Below are 20,717 nucleotides of genomic sequence, written 5' to 3' on the forward strand. Positions count from 1 at the left end.
GCCATCTGTTATCGAATATTTGAACTTCGGAGACTATACGTATACACAATAGTTATAGTGTATTATAGTCTCCATAGTTGTGAGCCATTGCATCATGTGTAGTAGTGGCGCGAAATTTAAAATTCCAATTTCAATAAAATCTTAAATTTAAATTTTGTGTATTTAGACGTCATTATTTAACGTATATTTTGGAGTTAAAGCGACATAATTTTATTTATCCAAATTAGTTCTCAAAATATTTAAAAATTTAGGTTTTTAAATTTCGTGCCTTTACTACATACGCTACCGCTACAGAAGCTAGAAAGTTCCCGTTTTAATCTAAAGGGCGTGTTTCTAAAGATATAAGGAACTTTCCAACCCTACATAGTGGCGCCATCTGTTATCGAATATTTAAACTTCATTCATGACAACGATTGTTTGGGTTGAATTTCCAAAAGCGTTGCGAGCAATTGTAGCATGTGTAGTAGTGACATGAAATTTAAAATTCAAATTTCAATAAAGTCTTAAATTTAATTTGTTGCTATAATAAAGTTATTAAATTTTGTGTATTTATACGTCATTAGCTAACTTATATTTTGGAGTTAAAGCGACATAAAATTAGTTATCCAAATTAGTTCTCAAAACATTAAAAAATTTAGGTTTTTAAATTTCGCGCTTTTACTACAAATGCTACCGCTAGAGAACCTTTTATTATGGCGGACGATAATGACCAGAATACTCTAGAAGGTGTGAGAGAGAAAATATTTTCAAATTTTCTCGAATATTCTAGAGCCTAGCTCTCTGAAGTGTCTCTGAATATATAAGAGCCCGGTGTCGCTCACCAGAGTTAGTTTAATTTGAACAGCGAAAAACTTCCCCACTGAATTTCTAAACTCTTTACAAGTACCAGGAATGCCATTACACTGCCTTCGTCTGAAAATTGGAACTCCAATCATACTACTCAGAAATCTCAACTCCCCAAAATTATGTAATGGAACTAGAATGATCGTAAAACAGCTATCGAATAATATCATTGAAGCTGAACTTATTTCTGGAAAGACCAAAGGACAGACAGTATTTATACCTCTGATCTCTTCGGAATTGCCATTTCAATTTAAAAGACTGCAGTTTCCAATAAAATTAGCCTTTTGTTTTACAATTAACAAAGCGCAAGGACAAACTTTAAAATAATGTTGTGGCATTAACCTCAAAGAATCCTGCTTCTCTCACGGTCAGCTATATGTGTCAGTCTGTCTGTTACTCAATCACGCCTTAACTACTGAACCAATTTGCATGAAATTTGGTATAGATTTTGATACCCGAGAAAGGACATAGGATAGGTTTTATCCCGGAAATCCTACGGGAACGGGTTTTTCTTTGAAAACGCGGGCGAAGCCGCGGGCGGAAAGCTAGTATATATATATATATCCCCATCACCGTATCTCTACGTTGACGGCGTGGTGGGGCTTGTGTGTTTCGATGACTCTTGGGGCTAAGCCGGTAGAGCTTCTCATGCCGGAAAGGTCCAAGACGAGATACCAGACAAAATGAGATACAACCCAATCCAAGGTGGAACAGCAAATGCCGAGGGATGCATGGCTAAGGGGAGCTTAGTCACAAATTTGCGAACTCCGGAGACCAGGGAAAATCCGGTTTCAATTACCCTTACCATGGTGAATGCGGGGCTCTGCCATGGTGGACCGATTGTCCCTAGCTACTCGTGGGAATCAAATGAAGCGTAACAATGGGAAACATAGTAGTTATATGGCAGGGGGGGATAGCCAGGATGCGACAGCATCACATGTAAGAAGTAGTACTAGGTTAAGATTAAATAGAGTAGGGAGTATAGAAATTAGAAGTAGGTCTTCAAGTGTAACAACAGATGAATTGACAGATGATACTTTGCAGAGTAGGGATCTTTCTCCCACAAGCTCAGCCGGTACATCGGAGTCGACCACAGATACATTAAACGAGAATTCGAAACAAAAGTGGTCACGTTCTGAAATTCACGAATTACTATACTGTTATTACATAGCTAAAAGGGGAGGCCCGAGTTATATTAAAAGATTGGAGAAAATATTTAAGGATAGAAATGCGGACAATCCTAAAAGTCGAAGATTCACTGGATACACGCTTTCAAATCAAATACGAAGTATACTAGCCCGGCGGAAAATTTCATTAGAAATTCTTCAAGAAATCCAACATAGAGCAGAACATACACATTTAACAAATGACACTCGCATGCACTGTACACTACAAATGACACACAATACACCAAATACACAAAATAATGAAGGTACAAACAATAGAGAAGAACCATTTCAAGTAAGTAATACACAACAACAACAAGTCGATGATACTTTGCGGAATAGAGACGTAATACTCACAAATTCCGCCGGTACATTGAACATCACCACTGAATTATTAAATAAAGATGCAAGAATTAAGTGGACTCATACTGAACTACAAGAACTTATGTTTTGCTACTACAAAGCTAAAACCGAAGGACCTGGTTACATAAAAAGACTCGAAAAACTCTTTAAGGATAGAAACTTGGATACTAAATTTCAAAAATTTACCGGTTATACACTGTCAAATCAAGTCCGTACCATATTAAAACGACAAAGTATCTCAACCGAACTACTGAACGAAATTAAGAGTAGGGCGGAACAAACAACCGAGTCATCATTTTTTAATATCCATACAACAACACTTGCCGAACAAAATAATATACAAGTTGATGGAACTTATACAACTGAAAATAGTGCACAAATTACTCATCCAGTAGAAAACGAAAACACATACACACAAGAAGCACAAACACCCGACGTAACAGTAAACGAAGATTTGGACCCTTTAATTCTTGAATTTTTGCAAACATTATCTGAAACCAAAGAAACCTCAATAGAAAGCAGGGCATTACTACCTAAACCTAAATTTAATAAAACATTCATAAATAACCTAAATAAAATAAATAAATACCTCCCGTGTATCCTTGAAACAAATCAATCATTGCGCGAAATAAATAATATAATATATGCGGCAGCTAAAACTTTAATACATATAAATCAACAAAAAGCATATGTTCCTCCAGATGTATCTAGACCAAAAATAGACCCACCGTGGAAAAGACGAATAAAACGTAGGATAGATGACATAAGAAAAGAATTAGGATGGTTCGTAGAAATAAAATCAGGTGTAAGCAGTAGAAAAATGATAAAAATCAAAAGAAGACTTTTTGAAAAATACAGGATAATTAATGAAGGAGATTTGGATTATAATGTAGAGATATTAAAACAAAAATTGAAAGCTCAATCCGGTAGGCTATTAAGATATGATACTATAAACCAAAAGAAAATTCAAAATTCTCAATTTACTGAAAACCAACATAAATTTTTTAGATCACTCAATAATAAAAAAAACGTACCTGATAAAATTCCATCAAAAGAAGATATAGAGAATTTCTGGGCATCGATACTTTCAAATCCTATAACATATAATAAAGAAGCACCGTGGATCGCCGAGATACACAATTCGGCAGACGATTATGAACAACACTCATTTGAAGAAATATGCGAAGAAAAAGTGAAAGACGCAATTAGAAAAACTAAGAATTGGAAGACACCAGGTTTAGACAAAATTCAAAATTATTTTTTAAAGACACTAACAAACACACACAAATACATAGCCAAGTTATTTAATCAAATTTTAAAAGGTCAGGAGCCGATCGAACAATGGTTTACTACAGGTCAAGTAATTTTAATATCAAAAAATGACAATACACAGGATCCGAAAAATTGGCGCCCAATAGCGTGCTTACCAACTATGTACAAAGTTTTTACCTCCATAATAGCTAACGAACTGTATACTCATTGTGATATAAACAAATTAATAGCACCGGAACAAAGAGGATGCCGAAAACGCGCGCGTGGGTGCAAAGATCATTTAATGATTAACAAAGCCATACTGGAAGATGCACATAGAAATAAGAAAAATTTAAGCATGGCCTGGGTCGATTACCGAAAAGCCTTCGATAGTATATCACATGACTGGCTATTCAAAGTGTTGGAGTTTTATAAATGCCCAGCTGCTATCGGAGACTTTCTTAAAATAGTAATGCCTAAGTGGAATGTGGTCATGACAGCTCGTGGTTTGAATTCCTCAGTAACTACTGATCCGATTCGTATTCGCCGAGGTATATTCCAAGGGGACTCACTATCCCCCCTTCTTTTTTGTTTAGCTATCAATCCAATATCACAAATCCTCAATAGATATAATAATAAAGGTTACAAGCTAAAGGACGATACTGTAATTAATCATTTATTGTATATGGATGACTTAAAAATTTATGCTAATAACGAAATAAATCTTAGAGTTTTAATAGATAGTACTGAAATTTTTACGAGGGACATAGGAATGGAATTTGGACTCAATAAATGCAATATTCTTCATATGGTAGGTGGGAGAAAAACGGAACATTATGGAAATGGACACTTGTTATTGAGCGGTGAAGAATTTAAACATTTACAGGCAGATGAAAACTACAAATACTTAGGAATTAATGAAGCAGGAAAAATAGATCATCATACAATTAGATTACAAATACAACATGAATATTTTCGACGAGTCAAATCCCTAACGTCTTCACAATTAAATGCAAGAAACTTACTCAAAGCAATAAATATATACGCGGTACCTGTTTTACTTTACACTTTCGGAGTCATTAATTATAAAACATCGGACTTAAGAAAAATAGACGTGAAAACGAGAAAAATTCTAGCCATGAAAAAAGCACAACAACAGAAAGCTGAAGTTGAAAGACTCTATTTACCACTAGAACACGGAGGTAGAGGATTAACATGTCTAGAAACTCTGCATAAGACCCAAATAATTAAATATAAAAATTATCTTGAAAATGAAACCGATCGTATTATCAAAGCTATATTTAATCATGACAAAACCAAAGAAAAATATTCAATAGTTAAGGAAACGCAAATTAACTTAACGGAAATAGGATTAAATCAGTTTGAAATTTACAGAGACAAACAATTAAAAGAAGCAATAATTAGGACCAGAATTACAAAAATAAAAGCAAAACCATTGCACGGCCAGTTTTATAGATCAGTTTTAGACAAGGAGAATATAGATAAAAATCAATCATTTAGATGGCTCAATAAACAGAAAGTATCCCCATCTTTAGAATCATCCATATTTTCTATTCAAGATCAAGCGGTGGTTACGAGACAGCATGAAAGAGATATATTAAAGAAAGCAGTAGATGGTAAATGTCGATTATGTGTAGTGAAAGATGAAACAGTGCAACACATAATATCGGGATGCGAAAAATTAGCTGGAACTTATTATACAAAGAGACACAATAATTTAGTACAATATATATTTTGGGCGCTAGCAAAAAAACACAATATAGAAGTTTCTAAACAGTGGTGGCTAGAACACTTGACACTACCTCAGGTGAAAGAAAATATGACTGCGAAGATAATGTGGGAAATTCCAATACAAACAGATCAAACAATAGTACATAATAGACCGGACATTATATATATAAATAAAACAGATAATAAAACATATTTAATAGACATAACAGTACCATCAGATTATAATATAGGACCAAAAGAAATAGAGAAATTAAGCAAATACCATCCTCTTAAAAATGAAATAGCCCGGCTATGGAATACTTCTGCAGAGATTATACCAGTAGTGATAGGAGCAACTGGAATCGTTGCTAAGAGTATAAATAAGTACTTAGATAAATTAGACGCGAACATCAACATACAAATATTGCAAAAACAAGCGGCAATACATTCAGTCACTATCATAAGCAAGGTGCTAGGAAACACAGTATTTATAAATAGAGATTCCGAACCTCCTCTTCCTTGAGGGTCTCAAGGCGGGAGTTAGGAATAAAAATAATAAACCGAGCTACAGCTCGAGTAGAAAAGTTTTTATATATATAATATAACTATATTATAATATACTATATATATATATATATATATATATATATATATATATATACAATAACCGTCAATAAGGATATTGACTGGTTCAAGATTTTGACTGTAACATATACATTGAATCACAGACTAATAATAATATACTACGTATACAACATTGAATTATGGTATTTTCAGGTGACATCTGTAAAAATATTTTTTTATACTTAGGTTGATTTTATGACATAATATTTCGCGGCCCCACTTATTAGAGGATCACTTCTTCTGTGTTCTTACATCGTGCCGACACACAAGAAATGTTATATTGGTTGCGCAGGGAGGCGCGGCGCTGCGAGTTCCACGTGAAGGCGTCGTCTTCGGACGAAGAGCTGGGCGCAGCGGGCGCGGGCGCGGGCGGTGCGGGCGGGGCGGGGGGCGCGAGCGGCGCGCGCGGCCGCCGGGGCCGCCTGCACGCGCCCACGCACACGCTGCCGCCCAACACCACCTGCTCCTGGACCTTCCACGGCCGACCCGGTAACGCCGTTATATTGGAGCGTCATACACACATCGACAAAGTCTATAAAGATTAAGCGATATCAATGAAGAGCTCGAAAATCAAAATGAAATTCATGCTATCTATACAGATTTTTCCAAGGCATTTGACATGGTCGATCATAGCCTTCTTGTCCAAAAGTTGTACCACGCAGGCATTTGTGGCTCTTTGCTCAGATAGTGCGAATCGTATCTTCGTAATAGGTCCCAATTAGTTATACTCAGAGGTTACAAGTCAGTCGCTCGACCAGTACCTCCCTAACCTCGGTCCCCTATTTTTTCTACTATACGTAAACGACCTAGGTGCCAACATAACGTCTAAGTACCAAATGTTCGCCGACGATCTCAAATTGTATCTATAGGGTAATCAAAAACTATGAAGAAACTATAGCATCACAAAACGATATCAACAGTATTACATTATGGTGCGCATAAAATAACATGTTCCTTAATGTATCTAAGTGTTATCATATGAAATTCACAAGGAAACGAAATCCACTTCATGTAACTTACTCTATTGATAACATTCCAATCGGTGAAGTCACGAACATTCGCGATCTCGGTGTTGTGGTGGACACAAAAGTCGACTTTGTAGTAATTAATAATATGAAATCTTTTTTATTTTTTTCATTTTCGTTTTTGAAGTCGGTTTTTTTTAACTTAGTTATTTTTATTCTAAATCATGTTAATTTGGTAATAATGTAAATAATATGTATTCGCGTACATTATTGCAGGCTGTGTTTACCTCTAGAAGGTCTAGCACCTATTACTTGTGATGTATCATAGAATAACCATTTCTATTTTTGTAGTGCTATGTCCAGTTTGGTGGACCTATTAAAAAAAAGAATTTTAGGATATTGTAAATGGACGATCATTTTAAGGTCTTTAATCTAAATATATTTAACTCAAAGGTGAATTTCTGACTGACATAGTGATCTATCATCGCACAGCCCAAACCACTGGGCGGATCGGGCTGAAAGGAGAATGGCAAACTCCCATAGGACTCTGGGCCTGATCGTTACACTGATGATTTATGAGGCATTAAATAGATAAAAATATACAGATTCTATGAATATAATAATTATAGATCTGTTCTATGGGATAGCAGAGATATTGGGGTGTAAAGTAACAAAAATAAAAGTTAGTTTGCTTGAGTTAAATGAATAGCATTGCCTTTTTATACGTCCAGGTAAGTTTATTTTCTATCTACATTGTCTAGCTAATAAAAGTGTAACAGTAAAACAGCCAGGTAATAGAAATATTGGACCCAACACATACTATTCAACACACATTTTAACTTACCAAAACAACAATCACTAGGTAGGTACATTTCTTATATCTTTATAAATGGATGAATCAGGATTAGCTTTCATAATATAACTAACCAATTCAAATAATATCTTTAGAGTAAAAATAGACGATAAGGGCAATTTTAAATAATTTGGAAAATCCAAAAGTGCACGCCTCATAATTTTTTTTTAATAAATATTTTTAATTATTATTTTTGTTTATTTAATAACAATTAAACCACATCGAATCAGACCCTGAAAAATGAAAGGGTTCTATTCCTGAGCATACTCAAGCGTAAGAGAAAAAAAAAGACACGATTAGTAAAGTATTTCGGTCGCTATCGTGTTAACAAGAAAAAGGATCCGCACATACAGACACACGGACGTCCAAGACAGAACTTTTTTAAACTGTTTTTTAACTAGTTTAAATAACAAAAATGACATCAAAAATATCATGAACGTTAAAAATAGTGTTTTTTCTTAATATGTGTGTGTATGTATTATCTTACAAGTGCAATGTATGATACATAAAGACATTTTAAGTTTGAAAAATCAGATGTTTTGCGCGAAGCGACAGTAGTACCCACCTCAACGCTTCGCTTATGAGGCGTGCAATATAACGTTACTAAAACTTCACTCAAAAGTCAAACAACAAACATGACAAATCACTCATCACTGACAAAATTATGATTAATAATTTGAAATTTATAAATGGCCAGCTACCTAAATAAAAATGTTATAATTATTATTGATTAAGTAAAATATGTTTTTATTTTATAGAATGACCTAAATAAATTAAGATGTGTGTAAAAAAAGTTAAGTTTTGCTTCTGATTTTTATAACATTTGAATTCAATAAAACTAAAAATGAAAAATAAACATTCATTCGTATTAATCTATATATTTGACTATTTTATTCCTGACAACACTGACATCTCTGAACGAATTACCTTTTTTTTCAAAGATTTGTTTTCCCATAGAATCAGAAGTCAATATTTTACAAATAATTATTAAAATTAACATAATGAATTTTAAATATATTATGATTTCTGTAACAGTTAGGCCCAGTTTCGCCATTCTCCTTTGGCATGCAGGTAGATTTTGGGACGTAGGCATCCGCTTGGAAAAAATTTGATCAATTCTACCCCCAAGGGGATAAAATAAGGAATGGAAGTAGAACCATGAAAATTTATCTTTTCCACGCAGGCGAAGCTGATAGAACAAAATAAAAACATTTCATATAGTTATTTTCATTCATTTCATTTTTCCCCAAGGATCTTTATTTCTTGTTAGAAAACAAGTAGAAAAGTATAAATATTTACTGAAATGTATTATATATATTTACTACTAACGGTCCGCGCGGTTTCGCCCGTGGTACATATTTCGCAATAAAAAAATGTTCTTTCTCAGGGTATAAAGATTGTCTGTGCCAAATTTCATCAAAATCGGTCCAGTAGTTTATGCGTGAAAACCATACATACATACATACAAACCTTTCCTCTTTATAATATTAGTATAGAAAAAGCTCCCCCCCTCCCACTTCCCGAACTCGGATTGACTGTAATTTATTTTTCCTTTAATTTTTATCATATTCCCCTCCTTTTCTAACGGGTTTCGTCCTACTGTGATTTTTTTTAGGATTTTATCATTTTGGAAGGGATTGGCACTGGTCTATTTCGTTTATAACTAAATTAATAAATTGATCTAGAGAAAAAATATCTTGGGATTGGATAGTAAACTATATTTTCTTACCGTTAACATTTATTTTAGACATAAAGTCCAAGTAAATCTTAAAAAAATGTAATAATCCTTAAAATAGGCATAATTTTTGAATAAAAAATGAATCGAGCGAAAATGTTACAATAATTACGTAACTGTCTTGTACATGAAAAGAAAAAGACCCAATAAATCATATACTAAAGTTCCATTTTGATTGTATGTGTGACTGTTTCAGAATATTAATGCAAATTCACATAAAATTTAGGGAGCCTCCCCTTAATTTATCAACAATATCTGTTGTTATTGTTTAAAATTGAAAACAAATGTCTAACTGCGGTATGAGGACTTGTGTTCTTTGGAAGTGTTCGTAAAGTTGTCGATCCACAGGGCGGGAAATCTATGTATAATTCTTCCATTTCAATATCACAAAATTATTCATACATTCCATTGAGATAATATTACTACGTATGGAGGAGACACCACGAACAAAATCTGTGCGCCATTTTTTTGCTCCAACTAAGTTTTAAAAATTATTATCTAGTTAGGTACTTACCGATGAAAGTTATTCCTTTGCACTTTTCCGTATTATTTGTGCAATATCGTAACACACACGAAGGCATATTTGATGCGTTTCACTTTAAAACAAATAAAAAATGAGCGTACAGTTACGCCATATGGCGTAATAATATGTTGAGCGGAACATAAGTGATGTAGGCGGTGTCGTCTCCATATGTATATCTCAATGATACATTTTTAGATATTTTTACAATACAAAATATCCCTAGACTTCGTTGATGTGTTATTATAAGATATATTTTATTTTTACAATTTTGTAATAAACATAACGTCGTTCGCAGGAGATCTCGTGTGGATATACTTCTCGAGTTTCACGCAGTACTCGTTGGTAGAAAACAGAAGAGTCGAGAGCGGGGAACGCGACGAGGAGAGCGCGATGACGGCGCGCGCGCTGGCACAGGCGGGCGCGTGCGCCGTGGAGCTGCGCGTGTGGGACGGCGGCGGCGCGGGCGAGGCGGGCGCGCTGCTGGGCCGCTACTGCGACGCCGCGCCCGCGCTGTGCGCGCGCGCCGCGCTCGCCAACGCCACGCGCCTGCCGCGCCCCTGCGCGCCGCCCGACGGCTACGTGTCCGCCGCCTCGCTCCTCTCCATCTCGGCCACCACTCTGCCCGGAACGGCGACGCACCCCTTGGCCTTCTCGCTGCATTACGAGTTCGTGGACGCGAGGCTCGAGGGCGCGGCGCTGCCGATCGCGGAGACGCGCGTGCGTACGGAGCCGGCCGAGTGCGCGCGCCGGCTGACGGTGCCGGGCGCGTTCGCGTCGCCGCGCAACGCGCTGTGGTTCGGGCGCGGCGGCGCGCGGCGGCTGCGCTGCGTGTACCGGCTGCAGGCGGGCGGCGCGCCGCTGGAGCTGAGCGTGCTGGCGGCGGCGTTCGGGCGCGAGCCGCGCTGCGTGACGCGCGTGGACGCGGTGACGGGCCGCCCCGCGTGCTCGCCGGAGCCGGGCGACGCGCTCGAGGCGCGTCCCGGCGATTTGCCGCTCGAATTTGACGACGTCGACGATGAAGTTCCTTCCTATCTCCCACATCTACGAATTTACGAGTCGCCTTGGCCGGGATACCGGGTGAGTAGATTCGTAAAGTCCTGTTACGTATAAGTTATTTTATTTTTATTTTCTTTATTTAAGGATCACAAGTGACCACAGCTTACACACAAGCGTTAACATAAATTTAATACAATTTAATGAAATTAATACAAAATGATAACTAATATTAAAGAATTTAATTAGGACAAAAAAAACTTTATAATCTTGTTCTTCATTACAGGCCATTTATCAGAAAAAAATATCAATATCTACTAAATTTATCAACGCGTTATATCTTAAAGTTCTTGTAATAGGTGAATTATATTTTGTACTAGATTTCCGCCCGCGGCTTCGCCCGCGTTTTCAAAGGAAATCCCGCATAGTTCCCGTTCCCGTGGGATTTCCGGGATAAAACCTACCCTATGTGTTAATCCAAGTTACCTTCTATATATTGTGTGCTAAATACTTAATTAAATAAATAATAATATTACCTTCACAATCGCCAAACAACGGTTTAGAGCAATTACTCCAGTCAGTCAAGACAATCAATTCACAATAATTCCAAAAGTTTTCAAACAACGGTCAAGTGAATGGTACATTGGGACGACAATAAATCTCATTTTGCAACCTTGTCCGCAGTCCGGAACAATGTTAAAATTGCAATTAAATAATATTTTTTTTTGCTGTATGATCGTGGAAAAAATTCCATATTATGTATTTTTTTTATTTTTATTTATTTAGGTCATCCAACATTAGTCACAACAATACTTATACATAGCTAGGGTACATAATATAAAAAAAAATATTACAATTATGACAAACATTTACAGGATAACACAACATGACTTTTGAGTCAAGTCACTATGTGGTACACAAAGCAAAAAAAAAAAAAATAAACAAAATTAAGATAATTCCTTTATATACTTGCGGATCTTATTACAATTGTCGTGAAAAATATCAATAAAATTGGCATGCTCGTTGACCAGCTTACTTAATCTACAAATGGGCGAATTTCGGCCAAATACGGTCCTACGCAGAGGAGGAACCAAAGGTGTAATTTTATTACGCGGGTACCTAGTAGGAACTCTGAGATTAAATTTATTTAAGAGTTGAGGACAATCAATTTTATTCTGGAAAATTTTGGTGACAAAAATAATATCTGAAAATATAAAACGGTTTTCTAGAGATAAAATGTGAAAATGCGACAAACGCCTTTGGTAAGAGGTGAGCCTTTTGCGAGATAACCTGCAAGAGAAACTCAGGTGCCATTAGAATTTCTTCTGTATACGTTCTAGTCTTAAAATGTGAGTCGCGTAATGTGGTCTCCAGACAACCGAACAGTACCTATTCAAGAATGCTACGAACGAGACTGTTGTATAACATGATCTGTATGTATTAAATTTGCAACCAATCTAAGTGTACGGAACTTATGGATTTTTGCTGACTTATAGAAATTTTTGCGACCAAGAGAAATTTTCCTCACGTATAGAAATTTTCCTGGCTTATAGAATTTTTCCTGACGTAAAGAAATTTTCCTCGTTTATAGAAATTTTCCAGCTTATAGAAATTTTCCCGATGCATGAAAATTTTCCTGACTTATAGAAATTTTTCCTGACTTATCGTAATTTTCCCGACTTATGGATTTTTCCTGTCGTATAGAAATTTCCCTGACGTATAGAAATTTTCCTGACGTATAGAAATTTTCCTGGCTTATAAACATTTTCCTGACTTATACAAATTTTCCTTATCAATACAAATTTTCCTAGCTTATAGTAATTTTCCTGGCTTATAAACATTTTCCTGACTTATAGAAATTTTCCTTTTTTTTTGAAATTTTCCCGCTTCTAGAAATTTTCCCGACGTATGGAAATTTTCCTGACTTATCGAAATTTTCCCGACTTATGGCGTAAATTTTCCTGGCGTATAAACATTTTCCTGACTTCTACAAATTTTCCTGGCTTATAGAAATTTTCCTTATGTATAGAAATTTTCCAGCTTATAGAAATTTTCCCGACTTATGGATTTTTCCTGGCGTATAGAAATTTTCCTGACGTATAGAAATTTTCCTTTCTTATGAAAATTTTCCAGCTTATCGAAGTTTTCCCGACTTATGGAAATTTTCCTGACTTATAGTAATTTTTCCTAACTTATCGTAATTTTTCTGTCAATCGAAATTTCCCTAACTATTGTTAAAATCATTTTTCTAATCTTCCTAAAACTGGAAATTTTTACGACTGATTAAAGTAAACCACCCACCTATTCCCACCCACATCCCGTACGCTATGCTCTCTTTCCACAGGCCGCGCGTGCGCAGAATGGCTCAGTATCTGCATAGCTAGCGAACGTATAAACTCGCCCGGTCGGTGGGCCTGGTACCTACATATTTCGCAATAAAAGGTAGCCTATGTCCTTTCTCGGGTATCAAAATATCTCCATACCAAATTTCATGCAAATTGGTTCAGTAGTTTAGGCGTGATTGAGTAACAGACAGACAGACAGAGTTACTTTCGCATTTATAATATTAGTATGGATTTGTTTTACACGAGGGTAGAAAATCGATATTATACGAGCTAGGACGTTTCTGTCTACAAGGTACAGATATATATTTTATATGGTTAAGAAGTTCTGGGCAATCAACTTTACCATTTAATATTTTATGCAAAAATGCCATATCTAAAAGTTTACGTCCTTTATCTAGGGAGCATAATTTGAAAAACTTTAATCTTTCGGAATAAGAAGAAAGCTGTAGGTTGTGATGATAAGAAAGTAGGGACAAAAATCTTTTCTGAATCCGTTCGACTCTGTTCCTGTGCACGTCATAAAAAGGAGACCATACTTGAGAACAATATTCTACAATATTGCGACATAAACATAAATATAATATTATTTTAGTTCTATAATTTTTAAATTGCTTTGTATTACGTATAATAAAAGTTAAAACCTATTAATTTGGAGACTTTAGTTAACATTGCGTCAATGTGTGGATAAAATCGACCTGTGCCAAGGATTTATTATGAATTACATAAGTTACTGGTATCTGATTTTTATTTCGTGTAAAAGAAATGTGATATCATTTCTGAATATTTAATAATATTTTGCATGTAGGTACACAAAAACGCCGACTTACACACATGAGTAGGAGATAGACACTGTTATGGCACAAGGAACAGAAATAGAATTGAAATGCCATTTTTCCGATTAGCTAAAGTTAAAAATTCATTTATGGCGTAATTATTTATGTATACGCTTTTACAATAGAATTCCTCATAATATTAAAGAATTTAGTAGTTCTAAATTTAAAACTTATATAAAAAATGTACTAGTTCAGAGAGCGTACTACAGTATTCAGGAATATATGGACGATAAAAACCCATGGAGGGTTGTCGCGTAAAAACTACAGGACAGTTCTTTGGCATATTATGATATATTATGTAGTTAGATATAAGTTACATATTATGTAATATTGACATGATTTTAAAAGAGCAACTATGGAGTTTCTTGCCGATTCTTCTCCAAAGATACTGCTTTCCGAATCGGTGGTAAATGTTAAAATACTTATGTAATGACGATTCGAAAGTGCTACTAAATAGTAGTCTAATTGAATAAATGAATGTTTGAGTTTGAGTTTAAAGACATGCCATTCCCTTGGCACCAATTAAATAGTCTATTAAGGTCTTTTTGTATAAGAAATTGATCGTAAGTACTAGCAACAGGTCGCATTAGTTTGAGATCGTCTTGCGTAAAGATAGGGAGCTGTATTCTGGAAGCAGTTTTTTTTTTAGAAAATGTAGGTAATGTCAGTTTAATTATGTCGTTCACAAAAACTAGAAATAAAAGCGGTCCCAAATGTGATCCCTGGGGAACACCCGACATTACGTCAAAACACTTAGATTGATAACCATTTACAATTCTACGTATGATTTACGGGAACTCAAATATGACCTGAACCAATTCAGCAAAGATCCAGTGATTCTATTCTCATTTAGCTTTAGAAAAAAAAGTTTTTTTAGTGATTGACTTTATCGAAAGCTTTGCTAAAGTCAGTATAAATGACGTCAACTTGAACACGATTGTCAACATAACCTATAATATTTTGTACAAATGAGATTACGTTACTAGAGGTAGATCTATTAGAGACAAAGCCATGTTGACAACAAGAAATAATTGATTTGAAATGATTGCTAATGAACGGATAAACTATTGATTCAAATATTTTTGGAAAAATTGATAGGATTGAGATTGGTCTGCAGTTTTTAATATTTGATCTGAAACTATCTTTAAAGATTGGAACTATTTTTGCTTCTTTCCAATAGTCAGGGAATAGACCAGTTCGTAATGATTCATTAAAGATAGTAACTAAAGGTGGAGTGAGCATTTTATAACATTCTTTTATAAATTTGGGAGGGATTTCATCAGGTCCCGGCCCTTTATTTCTATCCAAAGACTTAAGTTTATTTGAGACCATTAATTGGTTTATTTCTATACTTTTTTGATTACTTGCGATACTTTCTTCTATTTTAAGACAATAATTATTGTAACATACGTGTAATAATAATTTATCACAGCGCTTGGTTAAAAGGTACAATCAAGTCTTGGCTTAATACAATCCCCAATAAGGATGGTAAGATTTTGGATCTTGTTATAACTAACATGTCAAATGCTCACGTAACACAGCCTACTGATATTCTCAGTAAACTTGATCCATTCCATCCTCAATTAGTTGTCACGCTGTCACTTTCAAAAAATAAAAACCTTCACGCTCGTAGTCAGTCACATTTAAATTTTTACAAAGCTGACTATCCGGGAATAATAAGTTATCTAAAGTTGATTAACTGGACTGAGGTTTTTAATAATTGTATAGATGTTGACGCAATGGTTGAGAGATTTTATGAATGTATTGTATAATGTTATAAGTAAATTTGTTCCGAAACGTTGGTCTGTCAAAAGTTAATATCCACCATGGTACAGTCATGCACTTATAAGGCTATTGAAAGAAAAACACAAATTGCGCTTGAAGTTCACAAAATTTAATAATCCCCGAGACAAACTAGAATTTGATATTGTAAGAGAGCGTGCTCACAAACTACTCAATGATTGTCTGAGCAAATATAAACGTAATCTTGAGGAAAATATTCAATCTAACCCTAAACATTTCTGGAAGTTTGTGAACTCTAAGCGCAAAAATGTATCTAATATTCCTTCTTGTATGTACCTAGATGATCAAATCGCGAAAAGTGGGCCTGATATTTCAAATCTATTCGCGGAGAAGTTTTCCTCAGTTTTTACTAATTTTTCTCCTACAAATCCAGTATTACCTTTTTCTAGCTGTAATATTCCTATGTTATGTAAGTTACAATTATTTACTGAAACAGAGGTCGCAAAAAAATTGAAACATTTAGACTCATTAAAAGGCGGCGGACCGGATGGTATTCCACCTCTATTTTTCAAACGTTGTTATGTCGTGATGGCCTTACCTATAAGTAAGATTATTAATCGTTCCTTAGACAGTGGTACTTTCCCTTCTGAGTGGAAGAAGGCCAGAATTGTGCCTGTCTATAAGAAAGGCGACACCGACAATGTGCGAAACTATCGACCTATCTCTATTTTATCTTGCTTGGCCAAGTTGTTTGAGTCTCTCTTATGTCCTATAATTACCAGCCACACGTCCTGCTTCATTAACTCAAATCAACATGGGTTCCTTAAGGGACGATCTGTGGAAACTAATCTGGTTGAGTATATCTCACATATATCTGGAGAGATAGATAAAGGTAATGAGGTCCACAGTGTTTACACTGACTTCTCGAGTGCATTCGATAGAGTTAACCACGACCTCCTACTGCTTAAACTCGAATCATATGGAATATATGGTTCTCTGTTTTGTTAGGTTTGGATTCTTACCTAAAAAATAGAATACAGATCGTTACTGTAAAAGGATATGAGTCTCATCCTTATACCTCATCCTCCGGAGTTCCACAGGGTTCTCATTTAGGACCGATATTGTTCAGCTTGTACATTAACGATATTAGTCGTGTTATCAACCACTGTAGCTTCTCTATATTCGCCGATGACCTCAAGATATTTAAAACGATCAAATCTCAACATGACGTCTCATTAATGCAATCAGATTTGGATATAATTATTGTAGAGTGGTGCATTGACAATAATATGGTTCTGAATGCTGAGAAATATTTCTTAATTATGTTAACCCGGAGAAAGATACGTACATCAGCAATTTATACTATAAACAAAGATATTGTGTGTGAATGTAATGAAATCCGTGACTTAGGGGTTCTTATTGATAGTGAATTAAAATTTTGTTCTCATGTTAATACAGTTTTAAAAAAATCGTCACAAATGTTAGGCTTTTTAAAAAGAAATACCAAATCATTTAGTGTAAAAACGAAACTGTCTCTTTTTAATCCATTAGTACGATCCCAATTAGAATACGCCAGTGTGGTTTGGAGTCCCCTCTATTCAGTGCATTCTCAACGTATTGAAAATATTCAACGTAAGTTCACCCGGCATATTGCGTTTATCTCTCAAGGTATATCTCATAGAAATCCTTACGACACCCGATTAGCGTTCTTCAATATGATATCTCTTCGTAATCGTAGGCAACAAAGGGATATCTTGTTTTTATACAAAATAATTAGAGGTATTATTGTATGTCCACAAATATTAGAGCAAATTAGGTTTACAGTGCCTAGTAAAATACCCCGTCTTCCCATATCTAGAGTTTTTGATCTCCCGCTGTATCGGAACAATGTTGGTAAAAACTCGCCAATAAATAGAATGTGCAGTGAGTTTAATGTTTTGTGTGCATCTCAGCCTAATTTGGTGGATATTTGCTTTGATCCGTATTCAATTTTTTCTAAAAATATTGGTTATTACTTTAAATATAGTTACGTTAGTCATAACAATAAATTAACATAAGAAACGCTATGTTGATTTAGTTGGTACAATTTAAGTAAGTTTATGATATTATAAATGAATTGTCCTTACCTATAATTGGTAGATACATCCTTACCATTTATATACTTCTAGATTTAAGCTTGCAATTATCTATATGTATTTACTGTTGGTTTGGCTCAATAAATAAATAAATAAATAAATAAAAGGTCTAAAGTTAATTTGTCCATGGGGTTTCTATATTTTTTATAGCGCATCCTAAGTTTATGTTTCTCTTTTAGTCGTTTTATTAAGTTGTGTGTAAACCATAATGGATATTTTGCAGGGACAGCTTTTGTGAGAGGTACATTTTTATGTATTATCACCTACCTTTTAGTTTTTTTTTTTTGTTTCCGTTGAGTAAATAAATTATTTATCTTTTTAGAAAAAACCTTGAGAGGTGTCAAGTGACACCCGGATGGAACGAAGTTACTAAAATAACTGGCTTGCTTTCTATGACTTTTGAGAGAGAGATAGAGACAGATACACAAATATTGCCCATAAACAGTAGTAGCGCAGTAGTTTATTTATTTATTTATTTATGACACTTTATTGTACAAGTACCAGTAATAAAAACATAATTTAACAAGAAAACATGAATACGGTAAGTGCACAAAAGGCGGCCTTATTGCTTAAAGCAATCTCTTCCAGGCAACCATATTAATAAAGGACATGTACGATGCTGGTTAAACGCGAAGGCGCAATCATAAAATAAATAAAATCAAGGTTATGAAAACAAAATCAAAAGCTATGGGAAATAAACCTTAATATACAGGGATACAATAATTATAACATAAATAATTATGTACACAAAACTCAAAAATATCAATATTACATACATACTACATCAATACTTTAAAAATATATAGTAATAAATACAATTAAATAAATATAAGACATAAATATGCTAATAAATAAAATATAACATACTATAGATAATATTATTAATATTATTAAACATGATATATACAAATTCATATAAATATATACATATATACATAAGATGAAAAAAAAAAAGGAAACTAAATAGTGGAAAAAAAGTGCTCTTTTACAAGTGCTTTGAACATATGCAGTGATTTGGCGCGTCTGATGGTCTCAGGGAGAGAATTCCACAGTCGAATTGCTACGACGGTATAGGATGAGTTAAAAAAATTGGAATGGTGAATAGGGGTGGATAGGAGAAGGAGATCAGAAGAACGAAGGGAGAGGGAACTATTGGAATGTAAATATTGGAACTGATTCTTAAGATAGATAGGAGTTTTCGGGTCAAACAGGATAGAGAACAAGAGTTGAAGGATGTGAGTATTCCGGCGAAGACGAATAGGGAGCCAGTGAAGTCTTTTGCGAAAATCAGAAACATGATCGAACTTGCGTAAGCCGAAGATGAATCTGATGCAAAAGTTTTGCAGCCTCTCGAGAGCGTCCAGTTGATATTCGTGAAGATCGGGATAACAGGAGTCGGCATAATCCAGGAAGGGGAGTAGAAGGGATTGAGTCAACGCAATTTTGGTAGAAATCGGAAGAAAGTTGCGCAACCGACGAAGAGAAGAAGCAGAGGCATACACTTTTTTCTGCACTTCCTTTACTTGGTCACACCAGGATAAGTTTTCGTCTAAGTGCAAACCAAGACTTTTCACCGTTTTACTGAAGGGAATCATTGTGCCGTCAACCATAACACTAGGTAGGTCTTCCCAGTTAATTCTACTTGTGAGCTGTCTACTTCCCAAAACAATAACCTTGGTTTTTTCAGGATTTAATTAGCAACTATTAGCATATTTTACTATGCAACTGCTATGTTTTTCAGTTATTTATTGTAAAAATTAAATAATATTTTTTTTGTAATTGATAGAGCCAATTGGGAGCAATTTTTTGGAAAAAAAATTGTATTGTATTGTGCCAAGCTAATGTAAAACTTACTTTACCTAACAGTAGTTAACTAAGTGCTTAGTGCTTGGCACCGACTTCAAACCTATTTAGTAAATAGCACATCTAAAAAATACACACATCAACAAAGTCTAGGGATATTTGGTATTGCATCAAATATCTCAAAATCTATGGAGAATTTTGTTATTTTGTAAATGGAAGAATTATAGCTCATTTTAAGGTCTTTAATAAAAAAGAAAAACATTTCATGATTTTTTTTAATTTTCATTAAAAATGTTGATTTTTCTCACCAAGGTGAAAACTTGGATAATAAGGATTTTCATTTCTTGTCAGAAAACTATACATTTCGACTAAAATTGGCAATTTTTTTGCAAAAGTCTAATTATAAATATCAATACTGTCAGCCATGGATAAACTGTTCGAATCTATAATTTACAACAGATTTTACTTTCATCTTAAACCACTGTTTGACCCCTGTCAACACACATATCGATGAAGAAATCGAAAATCAAAATTAAATTCATGCTATCTATACAGATTTCTCCAAGGCATTTGACATGGTCGACCATATCCTTCTTGTCCAAAAGTTATTCCACGCAGGTATTTGTGGCTCTTTGCTCAGATGGTGCGAATCATATCTTCGTAATAGGTCCCAATTAGTTATACTCAGAGGTTACAAGTCAGTCGCTCGACCAGTACCCTCAGGTGTACCTCAAGGCTCTCACCTCGGTCCTCTCTTTTTTCTACTATACGTAAACGACCTAGGTGCCAACATTACGTTTAAGTACCAAAT

The 20,717-nt window shown here is 34.9% G+C and overlaps 1 protein-coding gene across 1 annotated transcript in view; it reads left to right on the forward strand.

Annotated features, from left to right (window-relative positions):
* LOC149903721 (uncharacterized) overlaps positions 1-20,717 on the forward strand; it is a 49,202-nt gene that overhangs the window by 22,494 nt on the left and 5,991 nt on the right. Inside the window, exons 5-6 of the mRNA XM_090107635.1 lie at positions 6,271-6,467; positions 10,350-11,131. Of these exons, the coding sequence (XP_089963761.1) occupies positions 6,271-6,467; positions 10,350-11,131 (979 nt within the window). The remainder of the gene's footprint in view (positions 1-6,270; positions 6,468-10,349; positions 11,132-20,717) is intronic.

This window comes from Colias eurytheme, chromosome 12 (assembly GCF_061535395.1).
Source record: "Colias eurytheme isolate Ceu_HAF_F1 chromosome 12, ilColEury1 Martin Lab GWU primary, whole genome shotgun sequence".
Classification (NCBI taxonomy): domain Eukaryota; kingdom Metazoa; phylum Arthropoda; class Insecta; order Lepidoptera; family Pieridae; genus Colias; species Colias eurytheme.